This window comes from Sparassis crispa, assembly GCF_003851025.1.
Source record: "Sparassis crispa DNA, contig_000005F, whole genome shotgun sequence".
NCBI lineage: Eukaryota > Fungi > Basidiomycota > Agaricomycetes > Polyporales > Sparassidaceae > Sparassis > Sparassis crispa.
Window position 1 is genome coordinate 448,534 of NW_020939752.1, and position 21,481 is coordinate 470,014.

The following is a 21,481-nucleotide window of genomic DNA, read 5'->3' on the forward strand; positions in this document are numbered from 1 at the left end:
TGAACTCAGGACTGATGCATGATGCCTTGCAGATCAAAGCGTTGTGCGGCGGCGCTGAAAGAATTTGCCTTAGTTGCAGTAGTGCGTATGAGTACCGCAGCCCTGCCGTGCTACGTCATCTCGGCAGAGTCTGTTTTGGGAAGTTTTGTAAACCGTTGGGCGCCCTTGGACTTCAGAATTAACAGAATTGGGTGGTGGTGTTGATCTGTCGAGTTCTGAGGAACTGCCCTGAATAGAATGGACACAGCCGCGGTCCAACCAGTTGTGACTCGTGCAAGGATTCCTCGGGTAGGTGCATAGGAATATGCTTCGTGCGGCCTCGAGGTAAGCGTCCGAGTATGCACTGCAAGTGACAAACCCATTGTTAGTTCAAAGCGTCGTTTCGGCATACTGACGCGTTGCTTCGAGCCGCACAGACGCGTTACGTCGACGGCACGCCAACGTACGCTTTAATTGACGATACATCTTAGATCTTGGATCTGAAGATCGTTTATTTGGCTAGGACCCATAGGAGGAAGGTCCCGATACTCAACGCCCGATGGCCCCCCTTCCGCATATGGGTGGCGACCAAACACCACGCGGTGAGATCTGCAAGATCCAAGGAAAAACATTTGCAAAGGGATGTAAATACTCCCAAATAACCTCATGTCTCGCCTACCAAGTTAAGATAGACCCAGTTCAAACCCGACCACTATCACGTGACCCATTTTGTCACGCTTACATTCTTTTGGCGGACGAGAAGGAAAGAATTTCTTATTTCTCAAGCATCATCACCTTCAAGGTAAAAGTAGGACCACAATCTTATTAAGAATATTTTGCTTCAAATAATTGTGGTCTCCGACTTTTGAGAAATCTCACACACTGAGAGAAATAAGATAAAATTTTACAATATGGACATGTTAAGTAATTACCACATTTCTTGCCTGTGGCGACACGATCCTTCTCCACTTTCATGGCGAAACGAAAGCTCGCGCACCGGCGCTCTATTGCAAACCTCGGGAACCATGCAAAAAAAAGAGTGTGCCAAAGACAGGATAGTGAAAAGGAAAACAAAGAAAATGTGAGTAAGTTAGTGCAATCTAGGCTTACAATACTCACCATTACTACAGGAACCACCTTCCGAACTTCTCGCCCAGACCGCAGATAGTTGCGGGGATACATCACCTGCAGATAAGCAGTGCACGACATCACACAGTGCCAGCGCCAGGGCAATACCACCGAGCGCCGGCACTGGCATGCATGGGCCACTTGCATTGGAACTCTCTGGCCACGAAGGTGTTGTGGAACAATATCAGATTCAAAATGCAGAGGACACTATGACTGTACCTGATAATGCCAGTGCATTCCCTACATCCAAATCACATCCCTACATACCTCCACCCACCATTGAAGATGCAAATTCTGCTTTAAGCGACATACTGGCATTGCTCCGGCCACGGCGGAAAAATGGAAAGGGAACAAAGCCATTTGATGGTGATGATTTCCTTCATCGGCGCATGGAGCAGATGAGAATGTTGCTGTGGTTCTATGTCAGTGGAGAGCCACCAGCCTGGATTGATGCATCATTCAAAGTTGCATATGCATACCAGAAAGGTGACTTCATTGCAAAGGCTTTGCGCACGTGGACACGATCATTCTTGGCTGACCGGCATAACCTTCCAACCAATCCATATGGGAAATGGAACAACTCAATGCTACAGAAGGAGGACCTAGCATCAGCAATCGGAAGACACCTGCAAAGTATTGGCAAATATGTTCGTGCTATGGATGTTATGGAGTTTGTTAACAGTGCGGAGACACAGAGTGAATTTGGACTCACAAAAGGTATTTGTCTCTCAACAGCCCAAATGTGGATGCATGCAATGGATTACCGCTGGCGCAAGACCCCACATGGACAATTTGTTGATGGACACGAGCGTGCAGACGTTGTCGATTACCGGCAGGAAATATTTCTGCCATTAATAGCCGAGCTGGAATATAACGCACGTCGTTGGAGCCGAGATGGTCTTGAGGACATTGATCAGAACGAACCTCGACCTCGTAATTGCCGTATGGTGTTTTGGTGGCATGATGAGTCAGTCTTCTATGCAAATGATCGTCGCTCAGTGCGTTGGGTGCACGAAACTGAAACCGCAGTGCCGCAGGCAAAGGGAGAAGGCGCATCAATCATGGCGGCAGACTTTGTCTCGGCAGACTATGGCTGGGGGCGCTCTAAAGATGGGACCAGATCAACCCGAATACTTTTCAAACCGGGAAAGAATAGAGAAGGCTACTTCACCAATGAACGTATCCTCGAGCACTGTACAATGTTGATGGACATAGCATCAAGAGACTATCCAGATGATGACCATGGTATAATACTCAACAATGCACCAACTCACCTGAAACGCGCTGACGATGCACTTTCTGCTCGCAAAATGCCCAAATTCCCACCAAAACCTGGCGCTCCAAACTTTGGTGTTATGACAAATGTTATTGGCGAGAATGGCAAACCTGTATATGGCACTGATGGGAAGATCCTCAAACGATGGATGCGAATGACAGAAGGAAAGTTTGCAGATGGCAGACCACAATCCTTGTACTTCCCACCTGGTCACGAGCGCGAGGGACTCTTCAAGGGTATGGCAAATATCTTGGAAGAACGTGGCTACAAGGGTGTTCAAAATTTGAGATATGAATGCCCCAGTTTCAAATGCCCCCCTGGACAGGAAAGATGCTGCTGTAGAAGAATGCTGTACAACGAACAAGACTTTCGAGATGTCGAGACATTAGTGGAGACTCACTGCAAAGCTCGTGGTTTCCATGTGATCTTTCTCCCGAAATTTCACTGTGAGCTCAATCCTATCGAACCTTGCTGGGGATTTGCAAAACGTGTATACCGCCAGTTCCCGCCTTCAAAGTTGGAGGCCGATCTTGAGCGCAATGTGGTCAAGGCATTGGATGCAGTCCCACTCGAAAGCATGCGACGGTGCGTTCATCAATTCTGATGTGATGTGATGTGACTCAGATCACACACAGCTTCTACACTCGCGCACAACGCTTCATGGATGCTTATCGCAAAGGTTTGAATGGTAAGCAAGCTGCATGGGCGAGCAAGAAATATCGCGGCCATCGCATCCTCCCAGAGAGCATCCTCGAGGAACTTGAAGCTGCAAAGATATAACTTATATTCATAGTTCAACTATCTTGTATACTTTCATTCTTGTGTATATTCACTATGTTTCTACCTCATACACTGAGAACGCTGACTCATTTTATGTCGACGCTCCTGCCGCTGTCGTGCGTTCAGTGCCTTTTCGGGACTTATCCAGGCGCTAAGTGGGTTGCACGTGAGGTGTCACAGTGTGACGATAGTGGTCGGGTTTGAACTGGGTCTATCTTAGGAAGGTTCTGCCGAATATATATGGCAGGTGCTCTGCAGAGACACTACTCCTCTACAGAGCAGCTGCTAGTAAGCACAGCATTGAAAAAAATATTCTTACCTTGTAACTCTCCGTCGTATTATAGTTATACCATCACAGTGCCACAGTAATAGTGAAAACGAGACAGCTATCTGGCGCGCACCCATACGAGGAAGGTCCCGATACTCAACGCCCGATCCCACCTTCCCAAAACGGGTGTATTTGCGGCAGCCAAACACAACACCTGCTAGATTCGTCCAAGCATCTGCAAAGAGCTGTAAATATGACCAAATGTCATCGTCTCTCCTCGCAAGTTCGGAAAGCTTTGCAAAATATGGCAGGTGCCTTCGCGTTACATGGTGATGAGCGTTGCATTGGGTTGAACGATACATGGAATACATTCTTATCAGCTTCTAGCGGGAGTACATGCCGCCTCCGTTATATCAAAACAAATAAATCTAAAAATCGGTGCATCTAGGTCGTCGCTCGATCTCTGTGAGAAAGAACAGGTGCTGGTAAGCAGGAGTAAACATAGTAGCAGGGACGGCACACACCTAACGAGATGCGGCGCTACTCGCTGCCGACTTTCTCAACGCGTCCGTCCTGCCACTGAACGGTAACGCTACCATCCTGCGTAAACGACATGCGTTAGAGCGCAATTGCAATTTCACAAGAGTATCACGTACTTGATCCCCGAAGTACGCTGCCTTAGCCATATGGCAGAACAGCCCGACCTCGACGACGCCCGTGAGCATCTTGAGGCGCGTCAAGAGCTGCACCCTCGAACATCAATACTGACCACATCAATAATCCGGAACGAGGCATGCGCACCGTGTACGGGTCCCGCATGATCTCCTCGGGGAACGGCGCGTCAATGATGAAGTTGCTGTTGTCCGAGACGACAGGGCCCGCTTTGGCCTTCGCCATACGGAGCACGGCCTTGGGCGACCCGAGAAGATGCACGTTCTGTAGTACCGGTGCGTACGCAAACGGCGCGACCTCGATCGGCACGCCCTGCGTGAACTGTGGGATTCTCGTCAGGTCCGCACGATACCTGGAGCGAGAGAACAGAGCGCACGTTGTGTCCGAGCACCTCGGAATTCTTGCGGTAGTCCGCGACAATGACCCAGCTACGGCGAGTGAGCTGCGGAATTTAATGGCTGGGCTAGAGAACCTACGTGTTGGCCGCTTCGGCGAGCACCTTCTCGCGCAGATGACAGGCGCCACCGCCTTTGATGGCGTTCAAGTTGTGGTCTACCCTGTGCTAATAGTGAGCGTCATAAACGGCACTTGGGCTGGCCTACTAACTCGTCTGCTCCGTCGATGGTCACGTCGATGGTGGGGTATTGGTCGATATCACCGAGGCGCAGGTGTGCTTCCACAATGAGCTCCTTGGATTGGAATCCTGGGAGAAGAGTGTTATGAAGGTGTAGCCATGGGGAACGTAATTTGGAGCACCTGTTGGGATGAAAACACGGTCCTTGTTGACTTCTGAGCCTTGTGCAACTATACGCTCGACTACATAGGGGACTGTCGAACCTACGCCACTGTCAATCTGGGGCATTCGTACCATGGACATAACGTACCTGAGCCGATACCGATAACCTTCGAATCATCGACATGTCAGCATAGTGTAGGGATGTATCAAAACTTTGCTGTCTGGACAAGATGATAGATTGGACTGCTGGACGAGACAGCACACTTAAATTCAACTGCGGGGTAACCCCAGTGTTCGCCAGATTTCTCGCCCAACGTCCAAGTAACACAACCACTCTGACGCAAATTCACCACATGGTACATACCTTATGTTCCGGTAATACATGTCTATCTACTGCTGTCCACGCCGCGAGCCGCTTGGCAGCCTCAATACCCGTTACCGCTGCACGTGTTATTTATCACTATGTGCACACAACCAATATACACGGAACTGCGTACCCTTCGGTTGTGACGAAATCAAAGGTGGGGGCGTACTTGTTGCGATGAATCCAGTTTTCTGGCCTGCTAGTGGTTGCCGAAGTGGCTGAGTGCTGGAATGTCCATCGCAAGAGTTAGGAGTACAACAAGTGTACACACCCCAGCAGATAGCGACACAGCACAGCACCAGAAACGTCGTGAATTTGACCAAGATCAGTGCTGAAGTCTCGCAGACTGGTATATACTCACGAGTTCAAGGTCAAGCTCGCGGGTGGAATCGGCATCCTGGGTTGTCTTCGGAGAACGCGTAGAGCGTAAAGGCTAGTATATGGGCGGCGGAGAAAGAGTATGGGTGATTGTGGGAGATGTACGGGGGTGACGAAAGGTCGACAGAGACGCATGCGATAAATATCCAGACAACCCGCTCTCACCTCAGTCATCCGCACTGGAACGTGACCTCACCTACTCGTTCCGCCTCCCGTCATCTGGATCTCTCTCGACACCCGTGTGCGCGGAGAGCTATATCAGGGCCGGGTCTTTGCATTTTGTCTCAGACCGGAGCAACTTCTGAGCCCGCTGGGGGTGGCGTGGAACTGACAGCGATAAGTTGTCGCGGTGGAACATGAAGGCAATCAAGGGCATGTGTCCAGATTCATTTAGTCCTACTAACTCTAACGAGAAGTCGTCAGGCGTACTTTTCACATGGTGAGTAGAGCTCTGTATTCAGATTCGGACATACGACGCCTAACCTCGCCGCCAGTGACTCTGCGGTGAAGCAGATCTTACTGACCATGAACGAGAGAGAGAGCTTCATCATCGAGGACTTGGACGATCACCATGTGGTAATAAAGGCGGACGAGGAGTGGAGAGTGAGACGGGAACTCGAGGCTGAGGTATGTTCTTCATTCGGGGCAAGGACTGCACTAAGAATACGGACTACAGTTGGAGAAAAACACATACAGCCTGGAGTGACTCAGGGGCATCGTCGACGTGCGTCTTTTACTTTGGAAATACAATGAGTTCTTCTGTCTACAAGTCCTCGTAATGCTCGACGCCGGACCAGCGCGTGCGTACTGCGAAATTCATTCACGTCATGTTATTCGAGTTTGAACTCTGACCATACCGATATTCAGTCATGTCAGCGGACGTTTCTGTCTAATAAAGTTCAGTAACATGGTGCGTCCTTCAGATCCTCAATACACTTCGCCAGTGTCTCTCTCGCCCACACAACCCTCTTGTCCTCATCAGCCATTTCCTCCCGCTTCGCCTGCACAAGCACTGCCACGGCCAGAAACAGCGTATACCAGATTCGCTTCGTCTTCTGACGTGCAAAAAGTACTAGCGGTCCACCGTACCCTTCCACAAGTGCGGCGCTCGGATTGAGGAACAGTGTCTCCAAGAGAGGGTCCCCCCAAAGCGCATGCGAGAACGACAGGAATGACGTGATGACGACCTCGTCTGCCTGCGCGGGCGCATCCGGGTCAATATCGAGCAAGACAGCGTCCTCGTCTCCCGTGAACGACACGAGCGACGGTACCTCGCAGTCGTCGAAGAGGAAGAATCCGATCGCGCGCGAGAGGAACCCACGCACGTCCGCATATGGCGCGTCCACGCCGCGCATGTGGGCCTCCTCTAGCAGATCCTCAAGTAGGCCCGTGAACGCCTCCTGCCAACTGTAAAGCGCATCCCCCGCCTGCGCCGGCAGGCCAAACCAGTCGTTCTGCACCCCGTGCAGCTGCTTGAGGTACGCGCCCATGCGCAGCTGGAGCATGAGCGCTTGCCGCTCGCTGAGCAGCCCCCGCGCCCGCACGTGTGAGAGCGGCAGGCCGCGCGGCCGCGAGAGCAGCAGGTAGTGGTGCGGGAGGAGCGCCAGCGAGGTGTCGAGCGCGTGCGGCGTCGGTTGCGGAATGGAGGTGTACTGCGCCAGCTGCTGCAGGAATGTGTGCTCCACAGCGAGTGTGTTTGGGGCGTATATTCCGGCAAGATTCGAGGGCGCTCTGGCTACCTTGAGCAGGTACGCACTGGTGTCGGATAGGACAACTTCGTAGGTTGTCGTCGGTGTAAATGCGCTACGGTATTTGGCATGAGTTTGAGCACGTACGAAAGCAAAGGAACGTTGCTGGACCTGTATCCGCTGCCCTTTACCTCCTCGAATGAGGAGATCGGCATCGATTCATTACGATGGTGATCTAGAATACGCTGCGCTTGGTCCAGAGTAACGAGCAGTGGTGATAACATAGGTGATAGGCCTGGTTCCATGTCTTTTCTGACACCGTTTCTCAACTGCGAGGATGCCGGCCTACCGTATAGTACAGCTGATCAAGGTCGGCGGAAAGCCACGACCCATGTTATGATCGAAGGACGATAAAGAAGGACGATCCCGAGAAGAGGCAAATCTTATCATCTCCACAGTCCGCGCGGCAGACTCAGGAATGAATTCGAAACTGTGGAAACAGCGTTGGATTCGTGATCATTCGTCTACTGTACTGCTACAGTTCGTTTAGTTCTACAGTGTTCTACATGAGCAGGCGCTTCGTGAACCCTTTCCGAACATTGATCAAGAAAACGAGCTCCTTCCAGTACGGTGAGTTGCCCCTAAGCTCCCTCTCTGGATCACCGCGGCGCCAATCTCGTTGGTCGTGTCGATGCTCACAATCGTGAATGGGTGCGCCTCGAAAGGCAGCGCAGAGACGGTCGGCATTAATAGATACGCCGTCTGGCCGGGGCTCCTGTTGAAGTGCGAGGGGCGGGAGTGCTGGAGGCGGATGAGGGGCGGGAGAGAAGGCCCACTGTGCCATCGGAGCTTGCGGAGGGTTTGTGCCAGAAGTACAGGTGGTTCATTTAGATTGCGATGCTTGAGGCTGTAGGATCAGGTCGGACGACATTTCCACAAGAGACAATGTGTACTCGACGCACCTGACGAACTAAGGGAATAACACGATAGCTGTCAGCAAAAAATGTCGACTGATACTCTCAGAGCACCCACCATCGTGGACTCAAAGTAAAACAAACATCACTCGTCAAGTCGTTTGATGCATGTAATTCAACTGCGGTGGAAAGAAATAAGTAATCTTCCCATGTAGCAGACAGGAACAACTACCTTCGCAGAACTTATGATATCTTAAACATGCAGGGGAGTGAGATTGTTCCTCAGGCAAAAAAAACAATGATTATTCACAGGAAACAACGTTGTTTTTCGTACCAAGGGCCGTAATGAGAGGAAGTTGAGCAGACCCGATGGCGCCTGCACGATTGGCCCAGATTTAGCTTCGCACCAGAAATATTAGTAGGTGGGCAATCAATGTCAGTTAGTGGTCATCTCAAATTCTACGAACGACTCACTGTTTACGAACTCCCAAGTGAAGATGATGATAATATATGCACGAGTATAGAATACTTCTGTGAGATTGAGCGTATACGAGCTTCCTATCTCCAGCATCCAGCGGAAGGCCACTACCCGTTAAGTGCTGACAATAACCGGGGGAAGGCGTGGCAGGAAAAAACGTCTACCAGGGCTAGCATTGATCGCGCCCACGGTGAATAGGAACGGCATAATCAAATATTCAGGACGCGGTACCGGACACATGTGCTCGACCTAAAGACTGTTCGACTGCTCTGTCGATGAGATTGGAAATCACTACGACGGAAGCGCTCAGTGGGAGCCAGAAGATTCAGATGCAGCTGTTGACACAATTGCGGAAAGGTGATGTAAGTATTTTCGAGGTTCTCACTTAGATCATAGACTGGCGGTGAGACAATGAAGTCATCATGGCATACAAGCTTTTAGCGGACTCACCTGGTGGCACATGACATGGACCGCAAGTGGCAAATGCCAACTACAAACTTCATACAACAAGAGGTCCATGCAGCAGACAGCTCTAGTGAAAGGAACGGGTGAATGACATGATGACAAGTGAGTAAACTACGAAGAGACCGAATGTTGGTGAGTGCAGCGGCGCGGCCAATAAAATGATGAGCACTAACCTGGATTATCTGATAGCGTAAGAGATGATCATCGCAGTCGCGCATTCTAGATTATCTGATAACATCTGATGAAGATCATCGATGTAAGTAGACCCGAAGATAATCAGGATTTGCGGGTCCGTAGCTTCGAAGCATCGGAAGTGACGACATACCAATTAGCCCAAAGGGCTCGTCGGAACTTGAGTGCAACCAGACGGACCTGTCTAGGCTCACCATCCAAACAATATCTTCCAAAGGCAGCTTTTGTCTGATGCATCGCCCCGAGCTCAACGAACTCCAAGTTGAACAAGTTTCCGCAGGAGTGAAACATCCCAGATCACATTGTACTAAGAGAGCAGATTGCTTGAGGGGAAACTGTGGCATAAGTTGACGACGTACCATCCGCAAAAATAAGCCTCTGCTTCCACGACTCAGGCCTTTCTCACCGCTCTTTCGATCACTTCTTTGGCACCCCGTCAGTCCATCTGAGGACGAAACAAAACTCTTCTTCTCCGTCGGCATGCCGATTTTCTGGTCCTATGAGCTTCCTCGTACTTTACTTCCTTCACAGAGATATGACAGCACGAATCGCCTGAACTGGACCTCGAGCACGACTATTAGGCATTTACTGGGAAGGTTTCCACAACGAGTCATCAGATCTGACAGTCCACTCTGCGGCTCTGAATACATTTTAAACGCACCATAGAATGCCCTGCTAAGATAGACAGCCTCACTTTCATCTTGGGGAGTTATAGAAACTTGTGTACCGATTCAGAGACATAAGACACGAGTTGCACAGTTATGCCGATTCACATGGAAAACCTCAGCCTCATCTTGAGAGCTGGAGAAGTAAGGATTGCCGATGGAAGATCGAGAGCCCCGTCTACTTCTGGAACCATCCGGTTGGAAGGCTTCTTGAGAACGGGAGAGCTATTTCAGAGAACTAGGAGCTAAGTTACACAGCTATACCACCCAAATTCAACGGACGTACTTGCACAGCGTGCTACCTAAAAACTCCGACGGACTTTTGCGAAGATCCCGTACTTCAGTAGTGAGCATGATGGCGGATGTCCTACAGATATTTCATGGTGTCACACCGACCTCCGTCAAGACGTACCCAACACAGGATCCACTAGTATGAGGTAGTGTGTGCCATAGAGCATGCCGATTTCCAGAGGACAGCACTAGGCTGCCACTGGGACTCTGCAGTATCGCCAGGGAAATCTGTGTGGCAAATCACACGACGGATGGAAGGTCAGCACAAGCACCGCGTTTTTATCGAGGAGGATCGATACCTGGTATTGACAAACACATAAAAATAGGCATTGTCGTGTTCCTGGGCATTCGCAATGGACGACCATACAACCCTGGGAGTGAATGTGTAATGTTGAGCTGGACTAGACGAGGTGACCCGCGGATAATGGCTGGAAAACTGCAGTATACGGAGGAGAAAAACATGAAAACGATGTTCAATGAAACCCCGCGGTGCCAGGTCTGCCGTATAAATACCTTCAAAGGACGGTCAATGATGAGGGTCGAAGTCGACGAACAAGTTCCACAACGTGTATCATTCTTTCCAGTCTTGAGCCTTCTGTACTTCCAGTAAGGATATGAGTACTATGTGGGCACTTGAATTCAGACAACCAGGACGGCCGATAGAAAAGACAAATGCCTGAGACGAGAGCATGACAGTTCGAGTCGAAGTTGAACTTGGACACCATATACGTCGTCACCAGGTGCGGTGATCGCAGCGTCTAATTTACGCCTCTGTCAGTACCGCCGAAACAGTTCTGCCGTCTGGAGCTGCGACGAGTCTGAAGTGTATCTTATCAGATACACCACTACGACGGCCCCATTCACCAAGTTGAAGACCCGCGGCATCATTCCATCAAGCGTCGAAGACGACTCACGGTTCGTCTACGAATGTTTTCCGCAATTGCTACACTGAAACCAGTCACAGAAGTACAGGCATATGATACAACCTTTCTCAGAAAGAGTGAAAGTCCTTATGCATAGCCGAACGTCTCAACGTGCAGCACGACGCTAGCGCATCCCTGGAGGATACTCTTCGGACCGGAGACAGGGAACCTGAGAGCGGCACGACAAGCACGCGCTATCGCTTGAGACCCGCAGACTGAGAGGAAGGCACGGATTATCAATCACTTCAAGAGTAAAAGGCATTGCACAAGCACGCACCTGTCACAGACATCCGACCGGTATTCGCCAAGGCTTCGTCCCGCAGCAGAATGTGCAAATCAGGTCGACCGCTGACGACCTGCACCGCAGGCGACTCGAGCAGAGATGGCGCACGACTCTTGTCCTCACTGTTTTCAGAGCCATGAATGGAGTCGTCGTCCCATGCCTTCGGGTTGGTCGCAGGAAGGGGTTCACGGCTTGTCACGTAGATCCGAATAGATATGGATAGGTATGAGGGTGCTACCTCGAGTGCTTTCGATAGCGTCTTGGAGATCCATTCAATGTGGGCTAGTAGGAGTGAGCTCAGTGCATCGACGGATTGCACACATTTTTCCACTTACCAGCATCCCGAATGGCCCAGATGAAGATGATTTTACGGCACGAGCTCTTTCCATTGCGAACATCGCTGATGCAACCATCGATGTAAGAAGAGACGTAAGGAATAAGGGAAACCCTTACTTGACGACACCAAGGAAGCTCGATAGCGTGAACGTGATGCCAGATCCACCTGAAGAACCACATCAAAAACGACAACGAATACGTAAAAAAGGCGCCGACGACGCACCAGAAATCAGAACCACCGTGTCGTCAACGCTCAAATCTGGAGAAAAACCGTACGGTCCGTCGACGGCCACCTTCACTTTAGCGCCTGTCTGAGCGATAGTCGCAAGGCGCTTCGTAACTCCACTGCGGACGTTGATCAGGAACACCAGCTCCTTCCAGAACGGCGTGGTTTCTCCCAATTCCTTTTTCTCAAGATCACCCCCCATTTCGTCGCTCGTGTCAACACTCGCAATGGTGAACGGGTGTGCCTCAAACGGGGAAGCCGAGACGGTCGGCATAATCAAATACGCCGTCTGACCAGGTCTCCAATGGAAGTGCGGGGGTCGGGAAAGGCGGAGGCGAAGGAAGTGAGGGGAAAGGAGCTCCACAGTACCGTCGAGGCTCCCAGACGACTTGAACCAGAAATACTGGTGGTTGAAGACCACAACGCGCATCAAGCGTATGAACCTGTCGAGAGCCCAGAAGATGAAAGAAGGCCAGATGTAGTAAGACATGTTCTGATCCTTCGCGTGGAAGTAAGCCCCGAGCAAGAAGATGCTATTAACGCGGTGAGCACGACGACGACTGGTGAAGAGCCTTGCATTACTCACAGGACCATCGAGAAGTGGGTGAGGAAGAAGAACTCGTACACGTTCGCTCGAATAGGACGCAGAGACACCAAGATGAGGAGGCTGAATGCAGCCATGGCAAGGATCCCTGCACGGACCCAGCTGGCATCGATCTCGCCAGGGTCGAGGCTAGAAGATTGAACTAGTCAGTCCTTCGGCAAGAGCTAGTGCTAGACAAACCAACCTATTGAACTAAGAGCGAGGATGACAGTCATCAGTAAAGACATAGGCTCATACACGGGAAACTGCCCCACCTTTGCACCGCCGTGAACCCACAGTAAGACGAACATGACTCGCGCGGTCATCCGGTGAATGTAATTCAACTGCAATATAAAGATATCGGCAATCATGCCAATGGGCTAAACGTAGGTTGCACCTTGTCGTAGCTAATTCCGGTGATATCTTTACAAACATCGTTAAGCTCAGCCCGAAAGCGAAGTCCAAACCAATCACGTACAGGCGACAACATTATTCTTGGTACCAAGTGCAGTGACAAGAGGGATTTGACTGGCAGCAATGGTGCCCGCGCGGTTGCCCCAGTAAGTCATGTCCAACTTATGGCCCTCAAGGTCAGTGGCTATGTGACAGAAGTCAGCGACGAATCACCCTATGATCAGCAGATGACCCACTGTTGCCAAACTCCCAGATGAAGATGGCGATAATGTACGAGCAAGTGACGAAGACTTCTGCGAAATTAAGCGTATACCAGCTGCCTATTTCCAGCGTCCAGCGGAAGGCAACAACCCGATACGCATTAAGAATGGCCAGGGGAAGACGTCGCACAGAGAAACGTCGGTTTGGACCAGCGCCACCACCCTCGGTGTCGTTCTGCAAGGCCTCCTGTGCAGCAGCGCGTCTCCGGAGAAGTTTAGAAATCGCCCAAGACCCATACTGGAATATCGCCACGGTGAAGATGAAGCAGGAGACAAACCACCAGACCTCGTTTGGGTAGCTTTTGGCTCTGCCAACGCGGATGGTTTTGTCGGTTACCATGACAAATAGAGGGAGTGCACTAATGACGAGCACTGCTCACAATCCAGTAAGAGAATGGGTGGTCTGGTGGATTTCTTGCGAGCTGAACAACACTGTTAAATACTCCGACAAAGGTGTCACACGAAGACACGACCGGTGCTGATAAATGATGTTAAATGCAAACGCAACACTGCGACATGAAAGCGTCACATTTCCATGATGGCAAAAGCGGCATAGAGCTTGCGAAGCATTGAAAGGCAGCGTGGTGGAATTCTGAGAAGCTCTGCGTGGTATGTGAATCCTTCACCGGATCAGGTAGAAGAACATGGGCGTGCGCAACGTTCGGATCTCACCTCGTATCTCCCCGCCGAGGACATCACAAGTAGACGGGGCCACTTCGATCAGGGTATGTGGACGTCCACGTGTAGCCTATGCTACCATCTGTTACAGACGGCGTGGGAAGCGTCAACTTCAATTCGCAGGGTACGCCGGAACCTTTACCACAAATGATGTAAAACTGGATTTTTGTCGCCGTCGATGTCATTGATTCCATGAGAGTGGCTACAAAACAGATACAAAACAGAACCGTTAAGTTTCCCGTTGGTCATTGGTCCCGCACGACCATGGAGTAGAAAATACGACAGCATTGATTGACAACACACTCAACTTTAAGCGCAAATTCCCGACAGTTGATGGCAAGTTGATGGCAGTAGATACCGGGGTTTGGACCATTGACGAACGTTCAATGGGTGAGCGTTGCGAACGACGTGGTGATAATCACTACCTGCCTAATATAGAATGTCGACCAACACAAAATGAATCCCCGCGACCCCGCGGTTTAGCTCCACGCGCGGAAGATGGAGCGAAGCTGCATGCTACAGAGTACGCCTGTACTTATCACTAAAGATGCAATGCATGCACCACGCGCTGGAGAAGACGCAAATGGTTTACGCCCACTAAGTACTCGTGGAGCTGCACCGCGGAACAGACTCGACGAGATTGTCTGAAGCACCACGCATTCCAGAAATGCACCTTCAAGGCTGAAGCTGTCGAAACCGCCAAATAATGCAGCGGTAACCACTGATAGGCAGAAAAGACAATTTACTGATATAGAAGACAATTACCAGATGGCCTAAATCCCCCGCAGATTATCGCGATTAAACCGCAACCCTGTGCCGCGCAGACATTGCGAGGGACACCGCGACGACGAAATACCAGTGCACACGGACACCGATAGCTCCAGATATCATCTAGAGGTCAGAAAGTTCGTGCAGCACATCGTCAGAACAATCGTAGCATAAACTTAGCTGTGCTCGGATTCCCATTACAAACAGAACACTCGCTTCCGGACAATGCATATGACCGCTGGTCCCCACGTTCGGAACGTTGAATTCGGGTCAATTTGAAGAGAGAAAAAAGCACTCACCATTCATATGTTTACAATAATACATTCCTTTGAATCTTGGCGGTCTCACTATTTTCGCAGAAGGGATACCATGCAAAAAGCTGCATCGCCCTGCAGGAAGCGCTGTCTGGGAATCCAGCTATGCACTGAATACGGACCAAGGTCTTCGAGTAAATGCCGGGAGTCCCGAACACTTGTAGCATTTCTTCCGGGGAGATCATGAAGCCCAATGCCCACCCGCTCGGGACGAGCACACGCGTACAGACCAAGCACCATGTATTGCTGGACAGAACTCCCACACCACGATGGGATGCTATGACTCGAGCCCGCTGATCATCTGTGCTCTACGAGGATCGAACGATGGCAGCTGCCCGTGAACCAACGACGAAGCTCTGAGACTCTAGAATTCATGATCCAGTCCAAATAGATGGACAACACGCCAACCACACATGGGCAGGTATCAGCCCTATGAACTGCCAATGCAAGTCGCACTGCACGGCCGTATTCCTCAACAAGGTGGCTTGACCACAGGCACGATTATTGAACATACGCTCTGAGAGATGTTCCCTGAGGTTCCTGACAGATCCTCTCACCTGGGAAGACTGCGTTCTCCGCCGAGGACTTTGAAACCAATCGATGAACCCGTTATCCTATCCACAAGACCTTCGTGACAATTGGTATTTGTTCACAGTGGACCGTGACCATCGATGGATAAATGGAGCAAGAGCAAGAGCTCGGTGACAGGGCCAGAGCGACGAAAGACGAAAAATGACGTTCTGTTCAGCAACAAAGCGCACTGAAGTCACCTGTTCTACATGATACATGCTCGATATGAATTCCATGAGGAGTCGAGCGGCTAGCAGCATGGGCCTTCAGACTCTAGGGGCCTATCGTCCATATTTCTTGAATGAATGCCGGATTCAGCCACGGAGTATGCACCCTTTTCGCTTTTCCGGGCAACCTTGGCGATCATCAAGGTTTCGAGACCCTTCACAGTGGTACCACAGCAAGCTCGCACCAGAAGCCATGGAGACTACATTGTAGTGGCTCTGATCAACGACTGTGGAGCGGCAACTTGATAGTATCCGTCGTCCCATGGGTGGTGCGATCCCGGCGACGATGCAGCAATCGTCATATCGGTCTTGAGGCTCACGGCTATGGACGACAGAGGTTGCAAAACTTTCGATGATCAGTTCGCATCAGAAGGCGAGGATGGAATCGCAATGACTGGAAGTAGTGGACGGTGGCCTGCCCATGAGAATGAGGCATGTTGCTGACAGGTGTCCTGTGAAACCGCATAGTAGCCAATGCAACCGCCCAGCGACATGATGAGCGCTGATCAGGCTTCCAGCGTTGGTCCGTCGCTGTGCCCGCCAAAAGGCGTATCTGATAAGCGTCATGGGATTATCTGATAAGCGGTTGCAGTCACGGGATTATCTGATAAAGCACAGCGAGATCTACTCACTATTTCATCGTCGTGTGAAAGCAAATACAGTTTCAGTCCCATAGCCAGTCTCTAGCAGAGGGAAAATGAGCAGGAAGGGCACGCACAGCATGCTACCCAGGTACCCCGATCCTCGTGCTGCAAGTTTCGTGCGATGAGACGGGCTCAATTCGCCGCCCTTTGTGGGTGCACTAGGAAAAGATCTATCGCATTGGTGGTTCTGGAATCACTTAAAGTCCCGAATTCCCATCGCATTTAGACGTACATGAACAGTGGTCCTTCTATACCCGCATACTTGGCCACGGGCGGCCGTTTCGTTGCGTCCGCTTTACTCTCACTGTCGTCGTTTGACTCGAAAGAACAGAACTATAGCAGAAGGGACAGCATTCCTGATCAGGATTGTTCAACAACATACCCAGCTGACAGCTTACCGCTCGTCAACGTGATCGTCACTCTACCATGGGCGTCGCAGGTCCTGCACCTCCAGGTGTACCTTCCGGTGTCTGGTAAGCACCGTTCCCAAGAACTTCCTCGAGTTCGTCTTCTTCGTCACTGTCGTTGCTTTGTGCACCTTCAGGCGTACCTCCACTCTCCCCCTCTTCGCTCATTTCATCTAGAGCCGCGTCCCCTTGGGCACCCGTGATCTCCTCACCAAGTAGGCGAGGGTCCCACTGGAGTTCCTCCGGCTCCTCCTGGTCTACAGCGACGCGCGCCTTCCAGTCATACTTCTCCCGAAGCATTGCCACTGCACGAACCGCACGTTCAACCCGTAGGTCATGCTCGACACGTATCTGTTCGCACTCCCGCAGTACGTCCTCGTACTCCGTCTTCCTCGCCTGTTCCGAACGACCGGCTTGTGTGAGTACGCCGAGGGATCCTTTGGTCTCCATATGTTCGGACAGGTGTCGCACGACTTCGTTTTCCATCCGAAGCACATCCGTCGTCTGCTGGTTCCGTAACAGTGGAATCAATTCATTGTCGAACTGTGCGTCCGTCATGCCCAAACTAGGATGAAGCACGAGCTTCTCGAACGGATTCCCAGTACCGTGTACTCCGCCAGACTGGTGTACTGCAAGAAGGGCTGTCATGATGCTATGGGATTGCGACAACAGAGTGTTGTATTTCGAAAGGATGTCCGGCCACGCAGGCATCACATTCTGACCACCGGATTCAATGATGCGTTGAAGAGACTGGATGGATTCTATGATCTGGCTTGTTCGGGATCGCAAAGATTCTAGTTGTCCTATAGGCAGAGCAGACGAATTGAACGACATCCACAAATTACTAGCTCCGGTGGTGGCAGCAGTCGACATGGTCGTAGAAACGAAAAGCGAATTCAGCACAAATACTTTCCTATGTACGTAAATATAGATTCAGTACAATGCACCCTTCAAAATGAAAATCTAAGGTAGAAACGGTTAACTCTAAGCTGTCCGATAAGGGTATCCAACTTCGAATCGATACCTGAAAATCTACCTGAGTTAGTCGCATCTCTGTTGCAGCGATCCACCATGTTCTAAGACAAAATCATATATTGGATATGTGCAAAGTGGCACACGCCAGACCAGGGTCATTTGAAGAGAGCCGCAACCACGGACTGCAGCTTACCGTCACGAATTGCCTACAGGAAAGTGTCAGTGTCAGCAATCTGAGCCATATATGGGGGATAGGAGCGCACCTCGTATATGAAGGAGATGTTCTGTCCCACTGTAACATCCTCGATGTTGAGGCCAGCCTTGAACATATCCAGATTCTCCGAGCCGTGCATGCGAACGCCCAACGTCACACGCACAAACTCGTACACGGTGCGCGTCCTTCCCAATAAATAGCTTGCCGGAGCAGCTCCTCTCTCACCCGACAGGTATAGTTCTCTGAGCTTTCCCAACAACTCCGCGCTGTGTTCTGCGACTTTCTCCCGGAAAGCGGTGATTTCAGCCAGAGCCTGGATGTACCCGCGTGCTGTGCAGAAGTCCACAGCGGGCGTTGAGCTCGCATTGGCGACAGCTCGCATTCGTGGTACTGCATCCATCGTGCTTGTGCTCTCCAATGCGTCGGCCATCGCTCGCCAAATAGCGCCGAATAACTCCTGGATGTCCGCCTGAGACAGAGACCGAGCGAAGCATCTCTCCAGCTCCTCGTGCACAATCTCCTTCATGCCCAACTGCAGCTCATGCTGGAGCGCGCGAAGATCAAGCGCTTGGCAGAGAGTGTATAGATAGCTCGCCGTCAGTAGTGAGAGCACCTGCACGGCATCGATGGTCGCACGGCCGCTGATCAATGCCAGAGAACTGCTTTCGTCAGTAAAATCTCCTGAAATTGTGAGTGTGAATGAATTCACTTTACGGCTTGATTGTGCATCTCTGCTGACTGCACATGCGTCGACACCGGACTCGCTAGATAACCTAGCTCACCAACGTAGGCAGCAACATGAATATCAATCCCCTTCGCATGGTAGTTGAGCGATGGATCCGTCGCCGCCAAGCTTGGCGGCAGACCGCGATTCATGCTGGGGTTCATCAGCTCGGTGCATTGCGAGAATAACAGCTTCCCTATGTGGTGCAGCGCCAGCCTCGTCTTCTCCATAGCATTCGTCACGGCCATAGCTTGGAAGTTGCCACCATGATGAACCTTGCCTGAATCGCCGTCAATCAGCGGATTATCCGTAGCTGGCACAAGGTACGGCGTTAGATAGAAACGGCGAAGGCATCAGAGTCCAGTACTCACTGGAATTACACTCCAGTGTCACGGTCGCAAGCGCAGATAAGAGATCTTCTATTTGAGGACCAAGAAACTGGGCGGCGGTACGCAGAGGATAGCGGTCCTGCCGCAGCTCCCCAGCATCGTCCGAGATGTGCTTCTCCTGCTCCTCAGTCACCGCCAGATGGGTACCGGCCAGTAGGTCGCTGATAATGGTGGCCGCCTCTATCTGCCCGGGATGCGGCCGTGCTACTTCATGGATGAACGGTGCAAACGAGCCTTGGGCACCTAGCAGTGCTTCTGTCCCCATCGCGGTGCACACCTGAGCAAGCAACGCGAGATGCAGAGCGTCGTGTAAGGCGAGAGCAGCTACAGATGCTGAGAAGGCGGTGCCGTTGAGGATTCCCAGATGCTCCTTCGAAGCTAGCGAGATCGGCTCGATGCCATGGGCAGTAAGAGCTTCGTTTGCCAACACGATCCGACGCGATCCAAACTGTGTAGGTCCATCGAAGGCACGGATAAAGGGATTTCCCGTCAGCAATCCCGCGATGTACGACAAGGGTGACAGATCTGCAGGTAGAGAGTAACGAACGGACCAGGGACGTCGAATCAACAACTGCTAGTATGGACATCGTTTAGACAAACTCACCCCCAGAAGCAGAAATACTGCCACGAAGTGGGACTAGCGGCGTGATATTCTCCCTCAAAAGATCGTTCATCTTCTCGATAAGCGACCATCTGACGCCAGAGTGTCCGCGAATGAGCGAGTTCATGCGGATGAGGATTGCTCCGCGGACCCAAGACTCCGGCATGCTTGTGGACGTGAGTGGGTCCAAGATCGGCAAGGCCGGAGGGGCACTGTCTAATTGAGATGGGAGCACGCCAACATGTTGATGCTGCAACAAAGCGTGTCCGAGAGCCAACGGGTCATTTGTACGTGTATCAGCTGTAAGGGCGTGGATCATGTGAGAACCATGCCAAATGGCCCATTTCGTTTAAGATACGTACCACTACCACCGAACCCAGTGCTGACACCATACACGCTGGCCTCTGAGTTGACCTTATCGACGATGACGTTTCTGCTCTTGATCACTTGCTTCTTGACCTCAGGAGAGTCGTCCAAACTAACAGGAGTGTGGTAACGTGCGGCTGCTGCAACTGCAGCTATGGAAAGGGAGTGACCATCGACGAGGACAGGCTTCCCACCCCTGCATTGAGCGCCATGAGCAATGAGATCGGTGATCTAGTCATGGAACGTACTTGTGGGCATCAAGCTGTTGGTGAGCTTGAAGGAACTTAGACAGCAGGGTGGAGCCTGCGACTTTCGACTGGTCCAAATCTGCATGTCCGTTCATCGTGGAGATGTTTGCTGGAGTAGAAGCAAGATTGTCCGCGCAAATATATAGAAAAGCAGGATAATAAACCTACCAGTTGAATACAAGGGCATGCTGACGCAGAGGACAAGATGGGAGGGACTACACACAAGATGGTGTATTAATACTGCCTGCCTTCCATCTGTTAGATCAACAGCTTTCTCACCGCCAGAGCTCCCCCTGCAGCGTCACCGATATCCATCGCTTCCTCTTGAAGAAATACGCAGCGATTGCGGGACGCGTCTTGTCATAGTGGACGGGATTCGGCAAATCTGTGGGAGTCGTTCTCACTGTGCGCCCAATCAGAGAGTCTGACGTCGATCCATTTGAGCCCATCCAGTAATTAAGGGCTTCGCACTGCTATTACTGGGGTTCTACTGGCGAGAACCTGCGAACATGTTCTATCAGACTGAGTCTCCGGTCTTGTCGCGCGCGCAACCATTTGACAACAGAAGACGCACGTGCAGGAGGTTCTCACCAAAGTAGTGATAGTCATCCTTTGTCTCCACGTCAGAGCCAGCGCATTCCCATACGCTGTGTATTCACGGTATAATTTAGAGAGACAAAGCCTTGATGACACGCGTTTGGATAGGCTCAAAGGAGCGTGATACTGCCTGTAGTAGTTTCAATAACATTTAGCGACTCGGCAGTAGATCCAGTAGTACGTGGCGCACAGGAATGGCCATACGACGGTGTGGGCCTGATGGTCCGAGTCCAGATGACACACAGCCTAATCACACTGATTAGTTACGACGAATTAGTTCGTAATTCGTAGGATTTGGTGTTGTGCTCGATTGTTCCACGACAGCACAACCCTGAAGGGGAGTCTGTGTGCGCCAGACGTGCTTGAGAATCTCCCACTCGACCGACTCAGTTTTGCGCGGAGTGCTAATAGATCTCACGTTGCTACAAATCACCCATGCAATGTAATTTGTTCTTGCAGG

At 51.2% G+C, this 21,481-nt stretch overlaps 7 protein-coding genes across 7 annotated transcripts; 1 reads left to right on the forward strand and 6 right to left on the reverse strand.

Moving 5' to 3' along the window:
- Window positions 1-3,971: 3,971 nt before the first annotated feature.
- On the reverse strand, window positions 3,972-5,599 carry SCP_0601730 (Ribose-5-phosphate isomerase; the record flags this gene model as incomplete). The annotated part of the gene is made up of 11 exons (XM_027759307.1): window positions 3,972-4,031; window positions 4,088-4,174; window positions 4,233-4,424; window positions 4,480-4,531; window positions 4,580-4,660; window positions 4,710-4,806; window positions 4,860-4,940; window positions 4,988-5,006; window positions 5,204-5,280; window positions 5,337-5,428; window positions 5,565-5,599. The coding sequence occupies 11 exons, from the start codon at window positions 5,597-5,599 to the stop codon at window positions 3,972-3,974; spliced, it is 873 nt and encodes a 290-aa protein (XP_027615108.1).
- A 338-nt stretch (window positions 5,600-5,937) lies between these two features.
- On the forward strand, window positions 5,938-6,287 carry SCP_0601740 (RNA polymerase II transcription factor B subunit 5; the record flags this gene model as incomplete). Its single annotated transcript, XM_027759308.1, has 4 exons — window positions 5,938-5,953; window positions 6,005-6,020; window positions 6,076-6,208; window positions 6,258-6,287. 4 exons carry the CDS (start codon window positions 5,938-5,940, stop codon window positions 6,285-6,287), a joined length of 195 nt encoding a protein of 64 aa, XP_027615109.1.
- Window positions 6,288-6,480: 193 nt separating this feature from the next.
- SCP_0601750 (hypothetical protein) lies at window positions 6,481-7,553 on the reverse strand (the record flags this gene model as incomplete). The annotated part of the gene is made up of 2 exons (XM_027759309.1): window positions 6,481-7,384; window positions 7,441-7,553. 2 exons carry the CDS (start codon window positions 7,551-7,553, stop codon window positions 6,481-6,483), a joined length of 1,017 nt encoding a protein of 338 aa, XP_027615110.1.
- A 278-nt stretch (window positions 7,554-7,831) lies between these two features.
- Window positions 7,832-8,113, reverse strand: SCP_0601760 (hypothetical protein; the record flags this gene model as incomplete). Its single annotated transcript, XM_027759310.1, has 1 exon — window positions 7,832-8,113. The coding sequence occupies one exon, from the start codon at window positions 8,111-8,113 to the stop codon at window positions 7,832-7,834; it is 282 nt and encodes a 93-aa protein (XP_027615111.1).
- A 3,171-nt stretch (window positions 8,114-11,284) lies between these two features.
- Window positions 11,285-13,639, reverse strand: SCP_0601770 (iron reductase; the record flags this gene model as incomplete). The annotated part of the gene is made up of 11 exons (XM_027759311.1): window positions 11,285-11,412; window positions 11,475-11,762; window positions 11,816-11,880; window positions 11,934-11,982; window positions 12,040-12,575; window positions 12,629-12,775; window positions 12,831-12,838; window positions 12,901-12,969; window positions 13,023-13,048; window positions 13,104-13,223; window positions 13,276-13,639. The coding sequence occupies 11 exons, from the start codon at window positions 13,637-13,639 to the stop codon at window positions 11,285-11,287; spliced, it is 1,800 nt and encodes a 599-aa protein (XP_027615112.1).
- A 3,277-nt stretch (window positions 13,640-16,916) lies between these two features.
- Window positions 16,917-17,780, reverse strand: SCP_0601780 (predicted protein; the record flags this gene model as incomplete). Its single annotated transcript, XM_027759312.1, has 1 exon — window positions 16,917-17,780. The coding sequence occupies one exon, from the start codon at window positions 17,778-17,780 to the stop codon at window positions 16,917-16,919; it is 864 nt and encodes a 287-aa protein (XP_027615113.1).
- Window positions 17,781-18,037: 257 nt separating this feature from the next.
- Window positions 18,038-20,873, reverse strand: SCP_0601790 (Phenylalanine ammonia-lyase; the record flags this gene model as incomplete). Its single annotated transcript, XM_027759313.1, has 9 exons — window positions 18,038-18,088; window positions 18,146-18,755; window positions 18,806-19,133; window positions 19,192-19,734; window positions 19,814-20,110; window positions 20,173-20,372; window positions 20,425-20,533; window positions 20,593-20,639; window positions 20,704-20,873. The coding sequence occupies 9 exons, from the start codon at window positions 20,871-20,873 to the stop codon at window positions 18,038-18,040; spliced, it is 2,355 nt and encodes a 784-aa protein (XP_027615114.1).
- Window positions 20,874-21,481: the final 608 nt, after the last annotated feature.